The 20,041-nt window shown below is 49.5% G+C and overlaps 1 protein-coding gene across 1 annotated transcript; it reads right to left on the reverse strand.

The window, feature by feature from the left end:
* Positions 1 to 7,891: 7,891 nt before the first annotated feature.
* On the reverse strand, positions 7,892 to 18,851 carry bmp16 (bone morphogenetic protein 16). The gene is made up of 3 exons (XM_061217334.1): positions 18,314 to 18,851; positions 11,643 to 11,956; positions 7,892 to 10,278 (listed from the first exon to the last, which is right to left on the reverse strand). Exons 2-3 carry the CDS (start codon positions 11,947 to 11,949, stop codon positions 9,341 to 9,343), a joined length of 1,245 nt encoding a protein of 414 aa, XP_061073318.1. The 5' UTR covers positions 11,950 to 11,956; positions 18,314 to 18,851; the 3' UTR covers positions 7,892 to 9,340.
* Between the last annotated feature and the right edge of the window lie 1,190 nt (positions 18,852 to 20,041).

Consider the following 20,041-nt stretch of genomic DNA (forward strand, 5'->3'; position numbering starts at 1 on the left):
TGGTCAGTAACCTGCAGTGAGTGCAGGTTGAGTCACAGATGTGAGCCTGGCCATTGGCCAGCTCTGAACAGGATTCATCCTGACGGACAATCTGTAGTGTCTGGATTTCTCAAGTTACCATGTTTCTAAAGTCATAACATGTCAGGCCCCTGTAGGCATGCAGCCAGTAGACTTTCATGACATAACATGACATAAAATGACATAACAGGACATGACAATGAGAACGTTCCGCCTAACAGTTCTTTCCATTTTCCTACAACTAAAGGGTACCTTGTGCTCACCCTTTACCCAGAAACTAGATCGTATTTAGCACCGTATTAAGCCTGAACTTGAAAACTCCCAGAGTTTCTGCCTCTTTTACATTACCCTCCAAGAGATTCTATATGGCGACTACTCTACTCTGTGTGAAGAAATTCTTCCTTGAGATGCTGTCGCATAATAGCTAGCTCTCCTGTGGTACTGTGTGTACTGCAGTGCATTAGTGCACAGATAGTGCACAGATAGCAGTGTACTCCCTGGTTTTTCATGGCAGGGAGCACATCCTAATGCATATTCCTGACAGGTAGTGTGTAAAACAGTGGCTTGTGTTCCGGTGCAGGATCGGACACAAGCCATCAGCAGGGCCTGCAGAGACATAACAGCCAACAAAAATAACTGGTGAAAACAAAGGATGAGACAAGGAATGAGAGGAGGAGAGCAAAAGAAAATGACAACGAGCCGCGTTCTCGTCACGGTAGTTCCAGGGGGTCTGAGGAGCAGGAGGTTATCTGGCAAGAGCAGGAGCCATGGACAGTGTCCTCCAGCTGGAGGAGAACCTCTGGATCGTGCTACCCGATCCTCCCGTGCAGTGTCAGCCCAGCGGCTTTCCGCCGGCGTAATCAGACCTGGTGGGGCGCCGCGGGGCGCTACGGGCCTTTCCATCGCGCTGTCCTCACCCCATTTCCACACTGCCCCCTCCTGGCCCCACCGCTCAACAGCTCTGCCTCCGCAGGATTTGTATTCCCTCCATTTTTCTCTCTCTCTCTCTCTCTCTCTCTTTCTGTCTCTCTCCCTCTCTCTCTCTTTCGCTCTGTCTCTCTCTCTCTCTCTCTCTCTCTCTCTCTCTCTCTCTCTCTCTCTCTGAAAAGGGCTCGCCCGAGACACATTACTCTTCACACCTTGAAGCCTGGTGGGACAGTGCTCACGATGGACACACATTAACACGCTTGAGACGAGCTCCGGGATTTCACACTGACCTCCTGACCTGCAAGACAAGTGCTGTTGATGTTGGAATCCTCTGAGATCACAACCTGCGCCTCTTACAAAGAGACTCACAAGGCTGCGGTTCTGGAGGGGAGAGGAGAGGACGAGCAAGAGAGTGATACTGAGACAGCAGAAGAGAGAAAATCCGAGAAAGTGAGAGAGGTTCAGAGAGTGTGTGAGAGATTGAGGGAGTGTGAGAGAGCAAGAGAGAGATTGGGAGTGAGAGAGACAAACAGAGGGAGGGGGGGAAAAGAGTGAAGGAGAGACAGGCAGAAAAATTCAGAAAGAGAGGGAGGACACAGGGAGAGAAGGGAGGAAACCGGCAGAGGATTTTGAGATTGGGCAGGGTTCGGCCTGGAAGTGTTTACTTGGGCCGGATAGATTCACAGATGTTTAAAGTGCTAATCTGATGTCGATGCCAGGCCTTTATTCTCTTCCGTTTCTTCTTTTTTCTCCCTGCAGTCGAGTTTCAAGGGGAAGAAATGCGTTTTAATGTTCCTCCGGAGCACAGTGTTCTCTGGCCAGCCACTGCTGGCCGTTACTCACAGGCCTGTTGTCGGCTGTGTTTTTCAGGGAAGGGGACATGTGCAAATGCAATGATACTGCTTTGCATGAATGAAAAAAAAGAAATAAATAAAAAATAAAAAAAACCAAACAAGAGCTGCCAAAAAAAGTGAGCCGGGGTTTTGAACGTCCTTTTTTTGTTATGTCCCCCTTGGTGACCATTCATCAGATTCAATGAACTCTTTATTTTATTTCATGAAGTTATTTTATTCATTCTGTACTTTATTTTTTTGAATTTATTTCTACTGTACACTGTACCTGACAATCAAAATGTTATTGTTACAGTCAACAAACAGATCATGGAGATCCGATTGCCCATTTTTCATACGTGAAAATATTCCTTGGCTGGTTTTTTGTCTCGCCAGAACAAGGGATCTCAGTGTAATGCAGGGGCCGTACTGAAGTGCAGTGGCTGTTGCGTGAAACTCAAGCGACGCTCACCTAGAGAAACAAACCCATGTGCTTACCCTAACGACGGAAACAAACTCCTTCTATTACCTTGTGGATTACCAGAGGACTGTGTTGTGGGTCCAGTTTCATAAATGTCTGAAGCTGGACTCGTAGCGCATGTGGAAAAGTGACAAGCGACGTAGCGCGAATGCTTTATCGCCGCTGCGAGACCGGCGAGCCGGGTGCCCGAGACGCCGCCTCGGACTTCAGCTCGACAAATGCGCTCTGACCGCGAACCGAATAAATGCGTTGCCCTTTCAGATCCATTACCAGGCGAACATGGCCGGCTGCTGAAGCCGCTGTTGTGATTGTAAGCCTGGTACGGTAAAGCCGTGATTTGTTGTTACGCCCGCTGCTCTCACTCCTGCGATTACACGCGGGAGGGGGAGGGGGAGGGGATCTTCAGTCCACGGTGGGGTCTGAAAGCTGAATGTGAAAGTAGTAAAATGCGTTGCGCTACAATTCCATCCTGGCAGCGTGTTCCCCCCCCCCCCCCCCTCCTGTCTGTTCCTGCTACGGGCTCCGCAACATCTGGAGAAGAGTGACATTGGCAGGCGTAAACAGCCCAGCAGATGTCCTGAGGTTCCCTCTCCCGTTCTCACCCAGGATCACTCCGTTTCCCTCCTTCCTTTCATCTTTGCTTTCGATTGTTTATTTCCACGTTCGCTGGCCGTTTCCGCGGGATCCCGCAGGTCCCGCCGGTCAGGTGGAGAGTTGGAGGAGACCTGTGGACGGTCGGCCATTTTGTTTTCGGTGGGGGGAAATGAAACCACGCCCGACTCCCACTCAGCTTTTGAAGTGTGTCCTCATTACACCTTTACTGTGCCAAACTGAAAGCCGTGATGATGTGACTGGGGGTTAGTTCCCCCCCATCCCCCCCGCAGTTTTACAGCCTCTCCCCCTTCACCTTTCTCCTCACATGCAGCACAATTGTCATTAAATAATGTGTGATAAAGACATCATCTCCTTCTATGACACTCCTCCCCCGTGCATGGCCCCTCTCAGTCCTCTGCCTTAGTAAACATTTTGTTTAAGACGTAACCAGAGGCGGGGGGGGGGGGAGGTAGAAGAGAGAAAGATAGAGCAGAGAGAAAAGGAGGAGAGAAAACAAATGCAATTTCCAGGCAAAGTAGGGAGGGTGTCCTCATCGCTAGACACCTGTACAAACATCATTTTTCATCCGGGGCTGTGAGGAATGACTGTGCCACTGCCTCTTCGGGAGAAGCAGGAGGTTCGAGTGCAGAGCTAAGTCTTTATCCAGCCCCTGCACCGCCCCGGGGGCTGCCAGGAATCGGGAATCAACCGAGAGGGGAGAGGAGAGAGGGAGCGACGGAGAGACCACCAGCCTTCCGTAGAGTAAACCCTGTTACCCTCCCTCAAAAAATACCCAAAAACTCGGGCGATATCTTCAACAAACACTTTACAGTGTGGTCAGTCCAGCCCGACCAGCCCCAATTACAAGAGGGCCTTCATGAACAGGTGGGCCTAGATATTAGAACTTGTCAGCACATCGCCTTGCTGTTTAACTTTGAGTGGACGAAAGCGCCACAACCCTCTTCCACGCATGCTTGTGTACTGTCTTATCAGTCATCAAATAGCATCAGCACAAGTAAACAAGCTAATTAGAAAGGAACTACTAACAGAACCTCTGCTTTCAGATAGGCCGAGATCAGTAGGTAGGCACTTAATACACGGCAGGAAGTAAAAAACAAAACAAAAAATATATATATATCAAGTTGAAATAGAAATTGATTTAGCTGTTATTTCAGCCCCTTCAATGATTATTTTGGCATTTAATGACAGGACGTGCTGTATATGACTCACGACCGGCGTTGGACTCCCGTTTGGGGCCGGCACTGTGGTGTTCTCTGCCACCGGGACCCTCAGCGTCTATTTCCGTCTCACATCCAAGGCCCCGCCTCGGCCAAACTTCACCGCCAGTTCCTACAACACCGTTTATTTTCATTTTGTTTCTATGTAATTTAAAAGTATATTTTTAAACCAACTTTTTATCGGTGGTTATTTTCTTAGGCACGTCTCATCCGCCTCCCGCGATATCTGCCTCCAGTTTTTGGATAGCGCGTAAGATTTTTTTGGGGCCTGCCGAAGCGTTCGCGGCTACGAAGCGTTTCTTCTCACCGGCGTAAGGCCTGCACCGCGCTGTCATCGCAATAACCGCGCTCACTTCACGTACGGCCGCAGGCTGACAGCCGGCGCCTTATCAGCCGCAGGAGACCGGCTTATGGAGTTCGGCAGCAAAAATCCTGTCAAAAAACCCTGAAGCCCTCCCTCTCTGGCAACCACTCAGCCACGGGTGGTGCTGGCATGATCTGGGTTCGATACCTGGCTCCAGGGCATGGTTCTACGCTGAGACTACCCTTAAATGGGATGATGCGCACTGTAGTCTCAAATTCCATTATATGATGTGTTATATTGCTTTGTTTTGCGTGATATACACTACTGTCTAGTCTCAGGCACCCTAGACTTTATTATAGATACATGTTTATTTTTTTGTGTGTGTAAATATAAAAGAACACATTTGAGGTTTCCAAATATTCATTTTCCAAAAGATTTAATTTTACGGAGAGATTTTTGTATTTAATTTTTAAAAAGTAACATATTACTGTAAGCAATTGACTACTTTTTACATAAAAAATTGATCAAGGCTGTCAGATCAAGGAAACATAACAAAGAGATCAGAAGCAAGGAGCCAACCAAAGTCTGGAGAAGAACTGTGGCAAGTTCTCCAACATGCTTTGAACAACCTCCCTGCTGATTGTCTTATAGAACTGCAGGACAGCGTTGGCTATCTCAGAGGAGTGATGCAGTGGTGGTCACAAAAAATTTGATTCAGTTTTTAACTATTCTGCCAAATTACTAAAATGTAATGTAAAATGTATAGTACGTTTATTTAGGACCTTTCATTGAATTATTTTTGAAAGAATCTTATCTGTATAGAATGTTATACAGGTGCCTAAGACTTTTGCACAGTACTGTATGCTCATGGATAGGATTAATTGGATATAATAGGACTCATGAGTAGATCTAAGCTCCTGCGGATATTGTGTTGTATCTTTTCTGCTGCTGTAGTTTTTCTATCCTTGGTCAACTGCCCTATTCAGAACAAGGTTCTTCGGTGTGGGGCTCCCAATGGAGACCCAATCAACAGTCTTTCTGTAACGTACCAGGGAGTAGCTTTGCTCTTCATCGCAGTCTTTTTATTTGGCTGGAGCTGGTGTTTGGATAACGTGAAAGACAGAGCCTGAAAGCAACTGTCTCACGCCAAAAGTGTCTGAGTTGGCAACCCTGAAGCATTGCATTTGCAACATAGATAGATGGCTAACAGCTGTACTAGCTGGACATGAATGTGGAGGTCAGCTAATGTTAGCTGACATGGTAAGCTTGAAACAACTAAACAGCAACTAAAATGTATCCTAAAGTTTTTTTACATTTTAGGCCAGTTTTGTTTAGTCAGTTAAACCTTGCCAAAGTGATATACAGTATGAATTAGGCTTGTTGTTACATACTGTACCCTAAGAATTCTGTGTTATTTGAACTTTAACAGTTTACATAAGCCCAGAATGGGCCAAAAGGATCAAATGTGCTCGATTTGTGATGTGATTTTGTTCATGTATGCATTTGATACACAACTAACAGCATATCAAATTAGGCACCTGTGGAAGGACATCCGCTGTATGAGTATAGAAGTGATTCATTCAAATTGAGGAATGAAATGGCTCTTGTTTAGTGCTTGTGCTTCGGGGAGCTCAGTGTGCAATTGGAATGGAAAAGACACTCTGCAGAGGTGGCCAGCTCATTTTTTAAAAGGAGGGGGAGAGGTTCTGGGCGCTGATAAGCTGAGGGAGCGCGATGATTCACCAGGAAGCAGGATTTCGGCCTGCACGGCGGGGGCTGGCGGGATTCGGCCCATCTGCCGGTCTTCATCAGCGACCTTTGACCCTGAGCTGTTACAGTGAGGTATGAGGTGGGCTAAGCACAGGGGGAAGGAACGGAACGACAGCTCCAAACTCTCCAAGTGGAACACACTGGCCAGGTTTACATCCCCACAAATCATCAGCCGGTGCTGGGATCTGTGCCCCTTTTTAGCCCCGTGCACAGTACGACCTGCCCGCCTGGCAAGAGATTACGATGGTTGGGAGCCATGTGTGGAGAAGCTGACCTGTAGTTGGAGGGAAGGGGGGTTGGGTTTGGAGGCCGCTGAAGGCACAAACCCAGTGCCTCTTCAGTCTCACGCAGAGCGGAGGGAGAGGGGGCGATCACGCAGAAGACGAAAGTCTCATTTCATTTCCAATTTGTGGTTGAGTACCCATGGCCAAGTAGGTCCTTCTCACTCACGTTCATTTAAGAATATGAAAAGGAACTGCGGATGACTTATAGACAGACTATATAACACGCTAAATTAGTTCAGCAGACGCTTTCAGGGGGTGGGCAGAAAGAGAAGTGAAATATCCAGGTGCTCACTTGTGATGGCTTTCATGAAATCATAAGGGGCTGCAGTAGTTCAGCTCTGAATTCAGCCACTGTGCACCCCCTCCATTACTGCTTTAACTGCTATTCCAGGACTGAGTGTTGGAGATAAAGTGTGAAGTCAGATTTTTAAGTGGTGCTGACAGGATATGAGGTGCAAAAGTACCCAGTTCCATTTATCCTCTCAGTGTTATGGGAGATTTGAATTATATTGAATGCAGTGCTCTATCTGGAGATATACTCGTTGAGCACTTTATTAGACTTTTTAGACTTATGAAATCTTCTGCTGCTATAGCCTATCTACTTAGAAGTTTGATGTGCTATGTGTTCAGAGATGCTGTTCTGCATATCACTGTTTTAATGCGTGGTTATTTGCGTTACAGTCACCTTCCTGTCAGATTTGACCAGTCTGGCCCTTCTCTTTAACAATGCATTTCTGCCCTCAGAACTGCTTCTGAATTATTGTTTTTTGCACCATTCTCTGCTAGCTAACTCCAGAGACTGTTGTGAATCGAGATACTCCGTCCGGTTACTCAAACCCTGTCTGGCTCTCCTGTCTGGCTCCTACAATCATTCCAGGGTAAAAATCAATTAGATCACATTTGTTCCCCATTCTGACATTTGGTCTGAAAAAAAGCTTAACAAACAGCTAAACAGCTTGACCACATCTGCATGCTTTTATGCATTTTATGCAGTTGCTGCTGCATGATTGGCTGATTAAATATTTGCATTTTGTACAGGTTGTACAGGTCTACCTAATAAGTGATCACTGAGTATATAAGTTGGATAAGATTTATAGTCCCATTTCTTATATTGGTTTGCATTTCCTCTATGTTGGCTTCAATGTGGTTAGATGTGGTTAATCAGGTGTTTAATCTGTTGTATAAAATAAAGTACAAAATAAATACTGAATGTCTATTGGACAGTCTCTGTAGGTGGGCAACAAGACTCATATCTGTTTCTGATTGTCAGGAAATAAGAAGTTGTGTACACACCGGCCCTCCTGGACTGGAATTACCCACCCAATCTGATATGCATGTTTGGAAAACATGGCGCCTCCTTGCCCAAGGATGTGTCCCCAAGACAACATAAAGAAACAAAGAAGTAAGTGATCATTTGAGAAATGATTAGGTGGATTTGGCAGTGCTTGTTCTCTGCTTGGTGTTTATTACATATATACCAGCTTGTTTTTCAAGCCATTTCACACTCTGTACAGTTGTTTACAGTATATTTGGATAAATGCAGCTATTTGGAATAACAGCTGTGTCAGGCTAAAATATATTCCATTAAGGGGATATCTTGTACATCCACGTGACACAGGCATTAAGTACAGATCTTTGCTTTTGCGATTATTTGGAGAAAGCGGACAGTCGGGACAATCTGAGATGTCAGCCCGTAATTGTTATAGAGCCCAGGCGAATCACATTGATTAGAAAAGCCACAAATGACATTGAAACGGCCACAGTTTCTGATGCGATTCTGATGGTGCTGGTGAGACATCATGTGAACACATACATTACTTCAAGACAGATCACGCCATATTTATAAAGTCATATAAAACCCTGATCAAAAACCTAGCAAATTAAATTATCAGCTGAACTCCAATCTTGACCATTTTTTGACAGTGATGCAACAACTAATGACTATTTTGACATTCAAAACAACAAACGAAAAACACAAGCATTCAAACAATGTTTCTGTCATTTTGTGGTCATGGAGTTTGGTCAAAGTTCTTATTCTGGTACAACAGGTCTTTTTGTCATAGTTAGGGCCCTGCGGACACTGTTAATAATTATCTGTTCATGTTTGTTCATTAAATATTTAAATGGGCTGTGTATTTAAAGATTGAATTAATGACTTCAATCAGTATGTCTCTGTCCTCTAAGCCTTTATGAGTTTTCTCTGCGCCAGAAAAAGAAAAATGAAATAAAATGTCTCTTTAAATAGTAACACAATTCAAACCATATCATTTTTAGTTCATTATTATTAACACTGTTATAAATATGTTGTAGCAGATAGCTTTGATGCAGATGACACGGGCAGTCCTCATTATCAGATCAAGTCCCCCACTCAGCTCTGCCGGTCATGTGATCCGTTGAGAGTTCTACCGTTGCCCATTAAAATTAAACGTCCAATGAGGCGTGAAAAAATGTCAGACGAGCGAGAAGCTGCTTGAGGTGGTCAAATCACGCGGCGATACCCAATCACTTTGGGCCGTCCCTGAAAGAGGAGTGTCGTCCAATCACGTCTCTCGTACTGAGTCGATCGAGTGCGGCTGGCTGTGCAATGAGGTTTGGAAAGGTGACTCACAGGAAACCAGCATGGAGGACAAAGCAGCACAGATACACAGGGACGCACACACATTGAGACAGGGTTACCGTTGTACAGTAAACAAAGCACAACACAAGATACAGCCCATGACTACAGCCACTGCCACATCAGGGTGGGGCATGCAGGGCACCTGCGGAGCGGGGGGGGGGGGGTGGGGGTTGCTCAGGTGTGGGGGATTGTGGGAAGGTATTCCTGGCGATCACAGACAGAGAGAGAGAGTGCCTCCCCCTCCCTCCCTCTACCGAAACGTCTCCCTCTGGGCTTGCTACCGGCAGCCACAGCCCTCCACCACCATGTCCTGGTAGTTCTTGAGGACGACGCGGTCGTGCTGGTCCAGGTAGAGCATGGCGATGGGGCTGAGGGCAGTGGGGACGCAGCAGGCCCGGGGCACGGCTCCGTTGACTGAGTTGACCAGTGTCTGCACCATGGCGTGGCTGGAGGAGTTCATGTGGTCGGCCAGGGGGAAGCGGCACTCTCCCAGGCAGAAGAAGGCGTGGTAGCCGCTGGGCGCCACGATCCACTTGTTCCAGCCGACGTCGTTGAAGTCCACGTAGAGCGGGTGGCGGCGGCAGCGCGCCCGCGAGAGACGGCGCAGCTTCGCCGCCCGGCCGCCGTTCCGCCGCACCCTGCTCTGGACCCCGCCCCGTCCGCGGCGGCCTGCCTCCCGCCCCGTGCTGCCCCTCCTCCTCTTCCTCTGCCTCTCGCCCGGGGGGGCCAGGGGCTGCCCACGCCCGTCATGGCTGTACGTCACCAGCAGGGGTCTCTCTCGCGCCCAGCTGGGCTCCCTCTGCCCGGCGGAGCGCCGCACCCTCAGCCGCTCCCCTTGACCTCTGACCCCGCGGGAGAGGCTGGCGTTGAGGGCGGTGATTTCTAGCAGGAAGTCCAGGAGGCCCGTCTGGCCTGCAGCCCGCTCTAAAAGGTCGGAGGTCAGACCGAAGCTCTCCCAGGAGTCAGACACTTCCGTGTCCGCTTCAGCGAGCAGGCGGGACTCCAGCAGCAGGGAACTGCCGTTGTCATGGTTCCCGGAGAGGTACAGGTGGACTCTGTGAGCGCCGGCCCCCCGGCCCGCCCCTCGCCGCTGGAGGCGGAGCTCGGCGGAGGTGACACGTTCATCCTTGGGGATGGAGGACACGTTGAAGGCGATGTGGACGCGGCTGACTGTCCCTGATTTGCTGGACGGGAGTGGGGAGGGGCCTTCTGTATCTGAGACGGGAGAGAAGCAGAAGACTCAAAATATCAGACCCAACCTGCTAAACAGTACTATATTATTATTATTATTATATTTTAATTTTTAGAAGTTTTTTTATTATTCATTGTTAAATTATGTTATTTTGTAGGGACACTGACAAATTCACTTTGCAGTTCTCAGAAGTGTTCCCCACATCTGTCCCAACATTTGACCAAACTTGATCTTGTGGTCCTTGCTTAAAGCCTGAAGGCGTAGAAAATTTCCAGAAGTTTTGACGTCATTAAGAATCTGGAGATGAGCGTTGCATACATTTCAGTGTACTGCACATGCTTTCCCCTTACAGGGCTCATTTACAAATGAGGTACTTCCAACCAAGGGTTTCTTTGTCTTATAGAAATACACTGGCCAAAGGCCAAACATTTTCCCCAATATCTAGGGTAGGTGTCTTAGTGCTAGGCTAAAATGAAGAGCCGCACCCACACCAGCCCTTTTCTGGATAAAATTGGCCACCCCTGGTCGAGTACCCGTGTAAAGTCTGCTTGTGAAAACCCTGAGTTGTAGTAACTCCCAACAAAAAGAGAACAGCAGACAGCTCTCTGCACATCCAATTCGCAAGACATTCACTTCTCTCGTGTATCCAAAGCAACCCGTTTTGGAAGCGGCCATTTTGACGAACCCTGTGTGGACACATAGCAAATGACCCAGGGTAGAGCGCAGGGTCAGACTCCAGCTGATAAATATAATCCATGACTAATATTGTATCAGCACAGGACATCCTGCACTCCACTGGCTTCCAGTCAGCTTTAGGATTGACTTCAAAAACACAGTCGCTGGTTCCTGAGTCATCGCATGGTGATAGCCCCTCCTATCTCTCCGACCTGCTGTCTCCTTGGGAATCCCCCCTCTTGCTGCGGTCCAGCAGCCATAGCCGTTTGGGGGAGCCCTGGACTCGGCTCCGTACTGTGGGTGATCAAGCTTTCTGCTCCCTGGCACCACGCCTGTGGAACAGTCTGCCTGAACACCTACGTATGGTCCAACCACTTGTGGCATTCACGGCCGGGCTTAAAACCCATTTTTATCAGTGTGCTTATCCAAGTTTATTGATTGGATGATAGGGGTTATTGTATTTTAACTGTGATTTTATATTGCTGCACTGTTTTGTACTTTGCTTGTTTTATTGTTTCCTTCTGTAAAGCACTCATCACTGTATGATGAAAGATGCTATATAAATAAAATGTATTATTATTATTATTATTATTATTATTATTATTATTATTATTATTATTATTATTCCTATTTCCTCAGGACAGTAACCGCTAATCCCACTGCAGGTACCTGGCCAGTGGTGCTGACTGAGGTGAGGAACTGAGGTGGGTACCTAGGTGGTGAAAGCTTCGCACGGTGTTGGCGCCCTGCACGTGTCTGTCGGGGAAGGCGAAGAGGGGGTCCTGGACCAGGTGGTACTGCTGGGAGTGGAAGCGGTAGAGGTCCAGCAGGTACTGAGGCACGTGCGTGCCGGGGCGGGGTGTCGGCCGCGACCGCAGGCCCAGTCGGGTCAGCAGGAGGTTCTGGATGGACTGGGCCAGGCCGGGCTGCGGAGGGGGCGGCGGCAGGTCCCCCTGGTGACCCGAAGGGGTTTGAGGTAGCAGCAGGACCATCAGGATCAGAAGGTTAGCAGGGTACATGGTGTAACTGGAGAGAGAGAGAGAGAGAGAGAGAGAGAGAGAGAAAGAGAGAGAGAGAGAGAGAGAGAGAGAGAGAGAGTGGATTGAGTCAGATGGACTGTGTTGACAAGATGATAAAACAGCACTAAAACATAAGAGCTTGGTCAAGCAAAAAAAAAAAAAAAAAAAATGATCCCATGATCCTTGCCAACACTTAGCAGGAAGCAATGCCAGCTCACAACCTGGGAGACCTACTCTACACCTCATGGTAGGCAGTGACCAGCTGTGCTAATTGAGGAACAGTGTTAATGCAGTCAAGAATTTACACCAATGAAGGAATTGTGCCAATCCAACTGAAAATCACATGATATGTCTGAGTGGATGTCATTGATGTGCCAGATTTTAAACCCTCTAATGCTAAACTGCATTAATCCTGTTTTATGGGCCAAATCTGTTTGAGAATGCTCAGATTGAGAGTTGACCTGGAGCTCAGAGTGAATGCATTCCCACTGGAGCCGAAACTCAAACTCTTATTCTGACACTTCCTCTCCCATCCTTTTATTTTGCTAAAGAACTCCTGTTTTTGTGCCTCTTCCTAACTCTGCTCGACCATTTTCCCCATCTGTTCTGTCTCTACAGCTGGTCAGCATTCTTCTCTCCTCCCTGCTTTTGAATGAGGGATACAGCAATTACCTTATCAGTACTGCAAAGGCAGTAAAACCACACAGCTGTGCGTTCACGCGCGGGGTCTGGACATGGAGGGCGTGTCCAGCACTTTGGCCAGTAAACCCTACTGTGTGTCCCTTTCCATGCGAACCAGGCAAAATTGTCTGAAAGGGGAATCGCTGTATTTCAAGCTGCAACATAGAGTCACAGCTTCAAATCATCCCTGTTGATATCTGTAACTGCAGTCCATTGAGCTGGCACTGTAAGAATGACGTAACCGAAGTGAATGCGTGAAAATTCATGGAAATGGCGACGCTCACTGCTCGCGAGGAGCACACAGCATCGGTGCGCTCCGGAAGGACTGCGGCAGCGTCGCTTAATTAGACGGGACCAGGACCCAGCTGTTGGGTAAGACAGGACCAGGACCCAGCTGTTGGGTAAGACAGGACCCAGCTGTTGGGTAAGACAGGACCAGGACCCAGCTGTTGGGTAAGACAGGACCCAGCTGTTGGGTAAGACAGGACCAGGACCCAGCTGTTGGGTAAGACAGGACCCAGCTGTTGGGTAAGACAGGACCAGGACCCAGCTGTTGGGTAAGACAGGACCAGGACCCAGCTGTTGGGTAAGACAAGCAGGACCCAGCTGTTGGGTCAGACAGGACCAGGACCCAGCTGTTGGGTAAGACAGGACCAGGACCCAGCTGTTGGGTAAGACAGGACCCAGCTGTTGGGTAAGACGGAACCAGGACCCAGCTGTTGGGTAAGACAGGACCAAGACCCAGCTGTTGGGTAAGACAAGACCAGGACCCAGCTGTTGGGCAAGACAGGATCCAGCTGTTGGGTAAGACAGAACCAGGACCCAGCTGTTGGGTAAGACAGGACCAGGACCCAGCTGTTGGGTAAGACAAGACCAGGACAGAGCTGCTGGGTAAGACAGAACCAGGGCTCAGCTGTTGGGTAAGACGTGAGGCACAGACTGAGTGTGGTGTGCATTCTCCGCTCTAGCTCACCCCAGTCGTTCCAGAGGAGGGCACACAGGCATGCAGCCGGTCACCTCACTCCCACAGTAACCGCTCATAAACAAGATTAAACCTGCCCCCCCGTAACCGGTACGACTTTACTGAGGCGCAGTTTAGAGGAGGGGGGGCGGACACAGAGGACACCCCTGCCCGACTCGTTCTCCTCCTGATCCGCTTCAATAAGTAAAAAAAAAAAAAACTCCTAAACTTAATTTGGCTCCTTTAGCTGCTGCTCCCCGCCTCCCGCCCCCCTCCTCCCACGTCACGCGGGACATTCATCCAGGCCCCCGTGTCATTCTGCCGATTGCTTTCCCTGCGTGCCTTCCGCTCCTCCTGAGGGGGACTGATTAAGTGTGCCAGGGGCTGCTTTCAGCTTTATTAGATCCTGCCTGCGCCCCTCCCTCCTGGCCCGCACTGCACTCCGGCGCAGACAGCGCTGTGACCCTGGCTGCCGCGGCCCATGTGAATGAGCTGGCCACTCACAGACACGCCGCGTACAGACACGCACACAGACACACAGACACGCCGCACACAGACACACAGACACACCAAGCACAGACACGCCGCACACAGACACGCAACGCACAGACACACCGAGCACACACACACACAGACACGCCGCACAGACACGCCGGGCACACACACGGTGCGCACACACACGCACACACGCTGAGCACAGACACGCCGGGTACACACACGGCGCGCACACACACGCACACACAGACACGCCGGGCACACACACGGCGCGCACACACACGCACACACACGCTGGGCACAGACACGCCGCGCTGCCGCCGGCGGGGGCATTCCGCCGGGGCGGGGGGGTGGCTGGCCTCGCGGGTCACGTTTCCTGCCCCAGGCCTCGGGCCTCGGGGGGCGCTGACGCTGCCCAGGGCCGGCGCTCTTATCTCAGGCCACAGGTCTGCGTGCCGTCCCCCCCTCCCCCGCGACCCGCCGGCCTGCTATCTGAAGTGCGGTCCTCTCGCGTTTAAAAACATTTTCTCAGCCCTGAAATGAATGGTGTTTTTGCGGAAAAGCCCACAGGAGAGAGAGAGAGAGCGAGAGGGGGAGTGAGAGAGAGACAGAGAGGGTAAGAGGGGGAGAGTGAGGGAGAGAAAGAGAGAGAGCGAGAGAGAGAGGGAGAGATTGAGGTGGAGAGTGAGGGAAAGAAAGAGAGGGAGAAGGTGAGGGAGAGAAAAAAGAGAGAGAGGGAGAGATAGAGAGAGAGTAAGGGAGAGATAGACAGATAGAGGGAGAGAGTAAGGGAGAGATAGAGAGAGGGAAAGAGTGAGGGAGAGATAGACAGAGAGAGGGGAGAGTGAGGGAGAGATATAGAGAAAGTGAGGGCACGATAGACAGAGAGAGTGAGGGAGAGATAAAGAGAGAGAGGGAGAGAGTGAGGGAGAGATAAAGAGAGAGAGGGAGAGAGTGAGGGAGAGATAAAAAGAGAGAGGGAGAGAGTGAGGGAGAGATAGAGAGAGAGAAAGAGTGAGGGAGAGATATAGAGAGTGAGGGAGAGAGAGAGAAAGTGAGGGCACGATAGACAGAGAGAGAGAGTGAGGGAGCGATAGAGAGAGAGAGGGAGAGGGAGATAAAGAGAGAGGGAGAGAGAGAGGGAGAGATAAAGAGAGAGGGAGAGGGAGATAAAGAGAGAGGGAGAGAGAGAGGGAGATAAAGAGAGAGAGGGAGAGAGAGAGAGAGAGAGGGAGAGAGTGAGGAAGAGATAGAGAGAGAGTGAGGGAGAGATAAAGAGAGAGAGGGAGATAAAGAGAGAGGGGGAGAGGGAGAGAGAGAGGGAGATAAAGAGAGAGGCAGAGAGAGAGAGGGAGATAAAGAGAGAGAGAGAGGGAGAGAGAGAGGGAGCAGAGAGAGAGAGAGGGAGATAAAGAGAGAGAGAGGGAGAGAGAGAGGGAGATAAAGAGAGAGGGAGAGAGAGGGAGGAGAGAGAGAGGGAGATAAAGAGAGAGAGAGGGAGAGAGAGAGGAAGATAAAGAGAGAGGGAGAGAGAGGGAGAGAGAGAGCAGCCAAGCTATGCTGATTTATCCGCCGCCTCTGTCTCGTCGCGCGGTGCCCCCTCGTTCTCTTCCTGTTGTTCTTCCGGTGTTCCTTTCCCAGATACCCGCTCTTTCTTTTTCTGTTTCTCATTCCCATTCTCTCGCTCTCTCACTTTCTGTGCCCGACTCACAGCGCTTGGGCTCATTCAGACGCGGGGGGCCTGTCTGACAGCCGTCACCCTCTCCCTACCCCGTGTGTTCTTACCTACCCTCTCCCTACCCCGTGTGTTCTTACCTACCCTCTCCCTACCCCGTGTGTTCTTACCTACCCTCTCCCTACCCCGTGTGTTCTTACCTACCCTCTCCCTACCCCAAGTGTTCATACCTACCCTCTCCCTACCCCGTGTGTTCTTACCTACCCTCTCCCTACCCCGTGTGTTCTTACCTACCCTCTCCCTACCCCGTGTGTTCATACCTACCCTCTCCCTACCCCGTGTGTTCTTACCTACCCTCTCCCTACCCCAAGTGTTCATACCTACCCTCTCCCTACCCCGTGTGTTCTTACCTACCCTCTCCCTACCCCGTGTGTTCTTACCTACCCTCTCCCTACCCCGTGTGTTCTTACCTACCCTCTCCCTACCCCGTGTGTTCTTACCTACCCTCTCCCTACCCCGTGTGTTCTTACCTACCCTCTCCCTACCCCGTGTGTTCTTACCTACCCTCTCCCTACCCTGTGTGTTCATATCTACCCTCTCCCTACCCCGTGTGTTCATACCTACCCCCTCCCTACCCTGTGTGTTCATACCTACCCTCTCCCTACCCCATGTGTTCATACCTACCCTCTCCCTACCCCGTGTGTTCATACCTACCCTCTCCCTACCCCATGTGTTCTTACCTACCCTCTCCCTATCCCGTGTGTTCATACCTACCCTCTCCCTAACCTGTGTGTTCATACCTACCCTCTCCCTAACCTGTGTGTTCATACCTACCTTCTCCCTACCCCATGTGTTCATACCTACCCTCTCCCTAACCTGTGTGTTCATACCTACCCTCTCCCTACCCCATGTGTTCATACCTACCCTCTCCCTACCCCATGTGTTCATACCTACCCCCTCGCTCCCCCGTGACAGAAACACACACCGCAGTGAGGCTCTGCCCTCTCATGTCTGCAAGCATATTCAATGCAGGCCTCGCCCTCTGTACCGTTCCGGTCATGAACTTTAACCCCTGTCGGGCGTGAGCTCACAAACATGGCAGAACGTCATGCTGACGTAACAACCACTGCTGGTAACTGAACACAATTCAGAACGTAGAACACGGACTTGGACTTTTGAAAAACCTTGAAGAATCGCTAATGTGACTCCCAGGCCTGGGCCGCTGTAACCTGAGATGACAGTTGGCTCGCAATGACCCAACCTGCGCGTTAGACATCACAAAGGCCACGGCAGCCATTTTCAACACACTGTGAGGCTGCATTGGAGCAGCCTGTCTGCGCTATGTAAACATTCATTTCCATGCACAGCATTAATGGTGCCCCGACTGTATATTGAGCACTTCAGAGATAGTCTTGAGCATTGACTCAGAAGTGCGGCTGAATTGTAACCCACGTTTGCCAGCACTTAAGTGATGAAATAATTTGAATAATAGTGCAGGTAGCCTGCAGAGTGGGTTTATTATGGCGTATTAGTGTGCCTATAATTTATCTCAGCCAGGGAGATTAGGAGGCTAATGACAAGAGTAGCACAGCCTAGCACACAGGCTGCTGTCTCAAACAGCCCTTTATGAAAATACTATTCTTCTTCTTCTCTTTTACAGTGCTCATATACACACAAGCGCACACAAACATGCACACACATCACCACAGACACACTCACAGGCGCACAATCAGACACACACATGCACTTGAGCGCACACAGACATACACACACACACATACACACACGCAGATACAGAGCATTGACCTCGAGAAAGGTGCAGAGAGTTCCAACAGTGCCGTCACCATGGTGATGTCCTGGAGACGGACAGGCGCAGGGGCCCAGACGGACGGCGTCCCAGCAGACGTGAGAACGCTGCTGGAACGCTGCTGGAACGCTGCTGGAACGTTACGCCATGCCCGAGCGGCAGGTTTCCCTCCCACCTGTCCAACCCTGACCGCACGCGGTCATTACAAGGCTCTGAGGGTGTCATACTCACCCACAAAACACTCTCTCGCTTAAGTTCCTCACTGTTAAGTCGCATGATCACTTTCACAGGACTTATGTCCTTCCACAGTTGGAGGCAATAACAGGAGAGAGAGTCATATCATTTGAGATGAATTGCCCCAAAATAGAAGCATGCACTGGAATGACACCTGACCTTCAACACCAATCAATCACAAAGTGCCAGCAGTTCACCAACCGCTGTCCTGAAAAATGAAATCAATTCATATCTGAACAACAAAGTCAACAGCCCTCACAGATGTCATTTTTTAGAAACCCTTACATTTTATAAATGTCAGGACACTGTGAGCTGCAGCCCAGGTGAGAGTTCTCCCTGTGCGATCCAAGCACGTGGGCGACATGGTGCCGGCTCGCGCACGGCAAACCGCTCCGACCGTTCCAGCCACGTATGTGTGTGTGTGTGTATGTGTCTGTGGCGCATGCGTGCGAGTGCGCGTGTGTGTGAGTGCGTGCCTGTGTGTGTACGTCTGCGCGCTTGCGGTACTCACGTCCAGGTGGAGTGACCAATGTGCAGAGTCCATGGTTTATCCTTCAGCTCCAGAGTTACGGACCCTTGCCTCTCTCCCCCCAAGGCAGTGCGGTCACCGTGGATCGAAATGATCACTCCTCCCTATCTCTTTCGCTCTCTATCTCCCTCCCTCCCTCTCTCTGTTTATCTCTCTGTTAGCTGAGGCTTCCCTTCCCCTCACTGTCTCTCCCAACACCCGGTTCCCCTCTCACCCCGTCATCCTGTTGTAAGTTCAGTTCTCTGGCCATAAAAAAAATAAAACATTCCTGCAACTTCCCTTTCCCTGCTCCCTCTATGCCATACACCCCTGACTCTTTGTTCTGAACAGAGCGCAAAAAGCTCTCCAAGAAAGAAGAATCAACGAGTTCAAACTTTTTTTCCTCCTAACCGGTAAAGCCCTCCTGCTCACTCTTTCTGTCCCTCTCCTCTTCTGTTCTTCTCTTACTCCCTCTCTTTTTATCTCCTCCCCCTTTTCTCTCTCTCTCTCCCTCTCGCTCTCTCTCACGCTGTGCTGAAGACCCAGCTGGTAAACTCAGTTTAGCTTTAATTGACTTTCCTGTCTGTTTGGATCCTCCCTGATAGTGATGTCACCAAGGCCTATCAACTCTCTCTCTCTCTCTCTCTCTCTCTCTCTCACACATGCACACCCACGCATGCACGCAGACAGTCAGATACACTCAATCATATATGCAAAATCAGATGCGCAAACACACACACACACGCACACACACACTCAGCCAGATACATACAATCAGATACACACAATCATATATGCACAATCAGACCCCCAAATACACAGACACACAGACACTCATAGACGGACACACACACACACACACACGCACTCACTCATAGGCTGACACACACACACACTCACTCATAGACTGACACACACAGACACACACCCACACTTACTCATAGACTGACACACACACACGCACATACACACACACACACATACTCAGAGACAGACACATGCTCTCAGAGATAAGGCTAGAACTGGCTTTCCACAGCACCTCACAGTTACTCATTAGCCTAGTCATAACTGGCATGGGGCAAATATTAGATATCACTGCAAGGAATTACAAGCACAAAAGCCCCTTCTGGGACACTACAACACATTAACACAGAGCAGCACAGCACATAAACACAGAGCACTACAACACATTAACACAGAGCAGCACAGCACATAAACACAGAGCACTACAACACATTAACACAGAGCACTACAACACATTAACACAGAGCAGCACAGCACATAAACACAGAGCACTACAACACATTAACACAGAGCAGCACAGCACATAAACACAGAGCACTACAACACATTAACACAGAGCACTACAACACATTAACACAGAGCAGCACAGCACATAAACACAGAGCACTACAACACATTAACACAGAGCACTACAACACATTAACACAGAGCACTACAGCACATTAACACAGAGCACTACAACACATTAACACAGAGCACTACAGCACATTAACACAGAGCACTACAACACATTAACACAGAGCACTACAGCACATTAACACAGAGCAGCACAGCACATAAACACGGAGCAGTGGAGCACCCTGCTATTATAAATAAATAAATTCAGCCATGCCAGCTTGACCAGCTTGATAATTGAGCTGGGCAAACTGGTCATAAGCTGGTCTAGCTGGTCCAGCTGGTCATCTGCCATTAATGTAATGTACACCC

Source organism: Conger conger, chromosome 13 (assembly GCF_963514075.1).
Source record: "Conger conger chromosome 13, fConCon1.1, whole genome shotgun sequence".
Taxonomy (NCBI): Eukaryota; Metazoa; Chordata; class Actinopteri; order Anguilliformes; family Congridae; genus Conger; species Conger conger.

Coding starts and splice junctions, on each gene's coding strand:
- bmp16 (XM_061217334.1), bottom strand. CDS start 11,949: ATGTACCCTGCTAACCTTCTGATCCTGATGGTCCTGCTGCTACCTCAA. Junction 10,279..11,642: donor GCGAAGCTTTCACCACCTAG/GTACCCACCTCA, acceptor CTCCCGTCTCAG/ATACAGAAGGCCCCTCCCCA.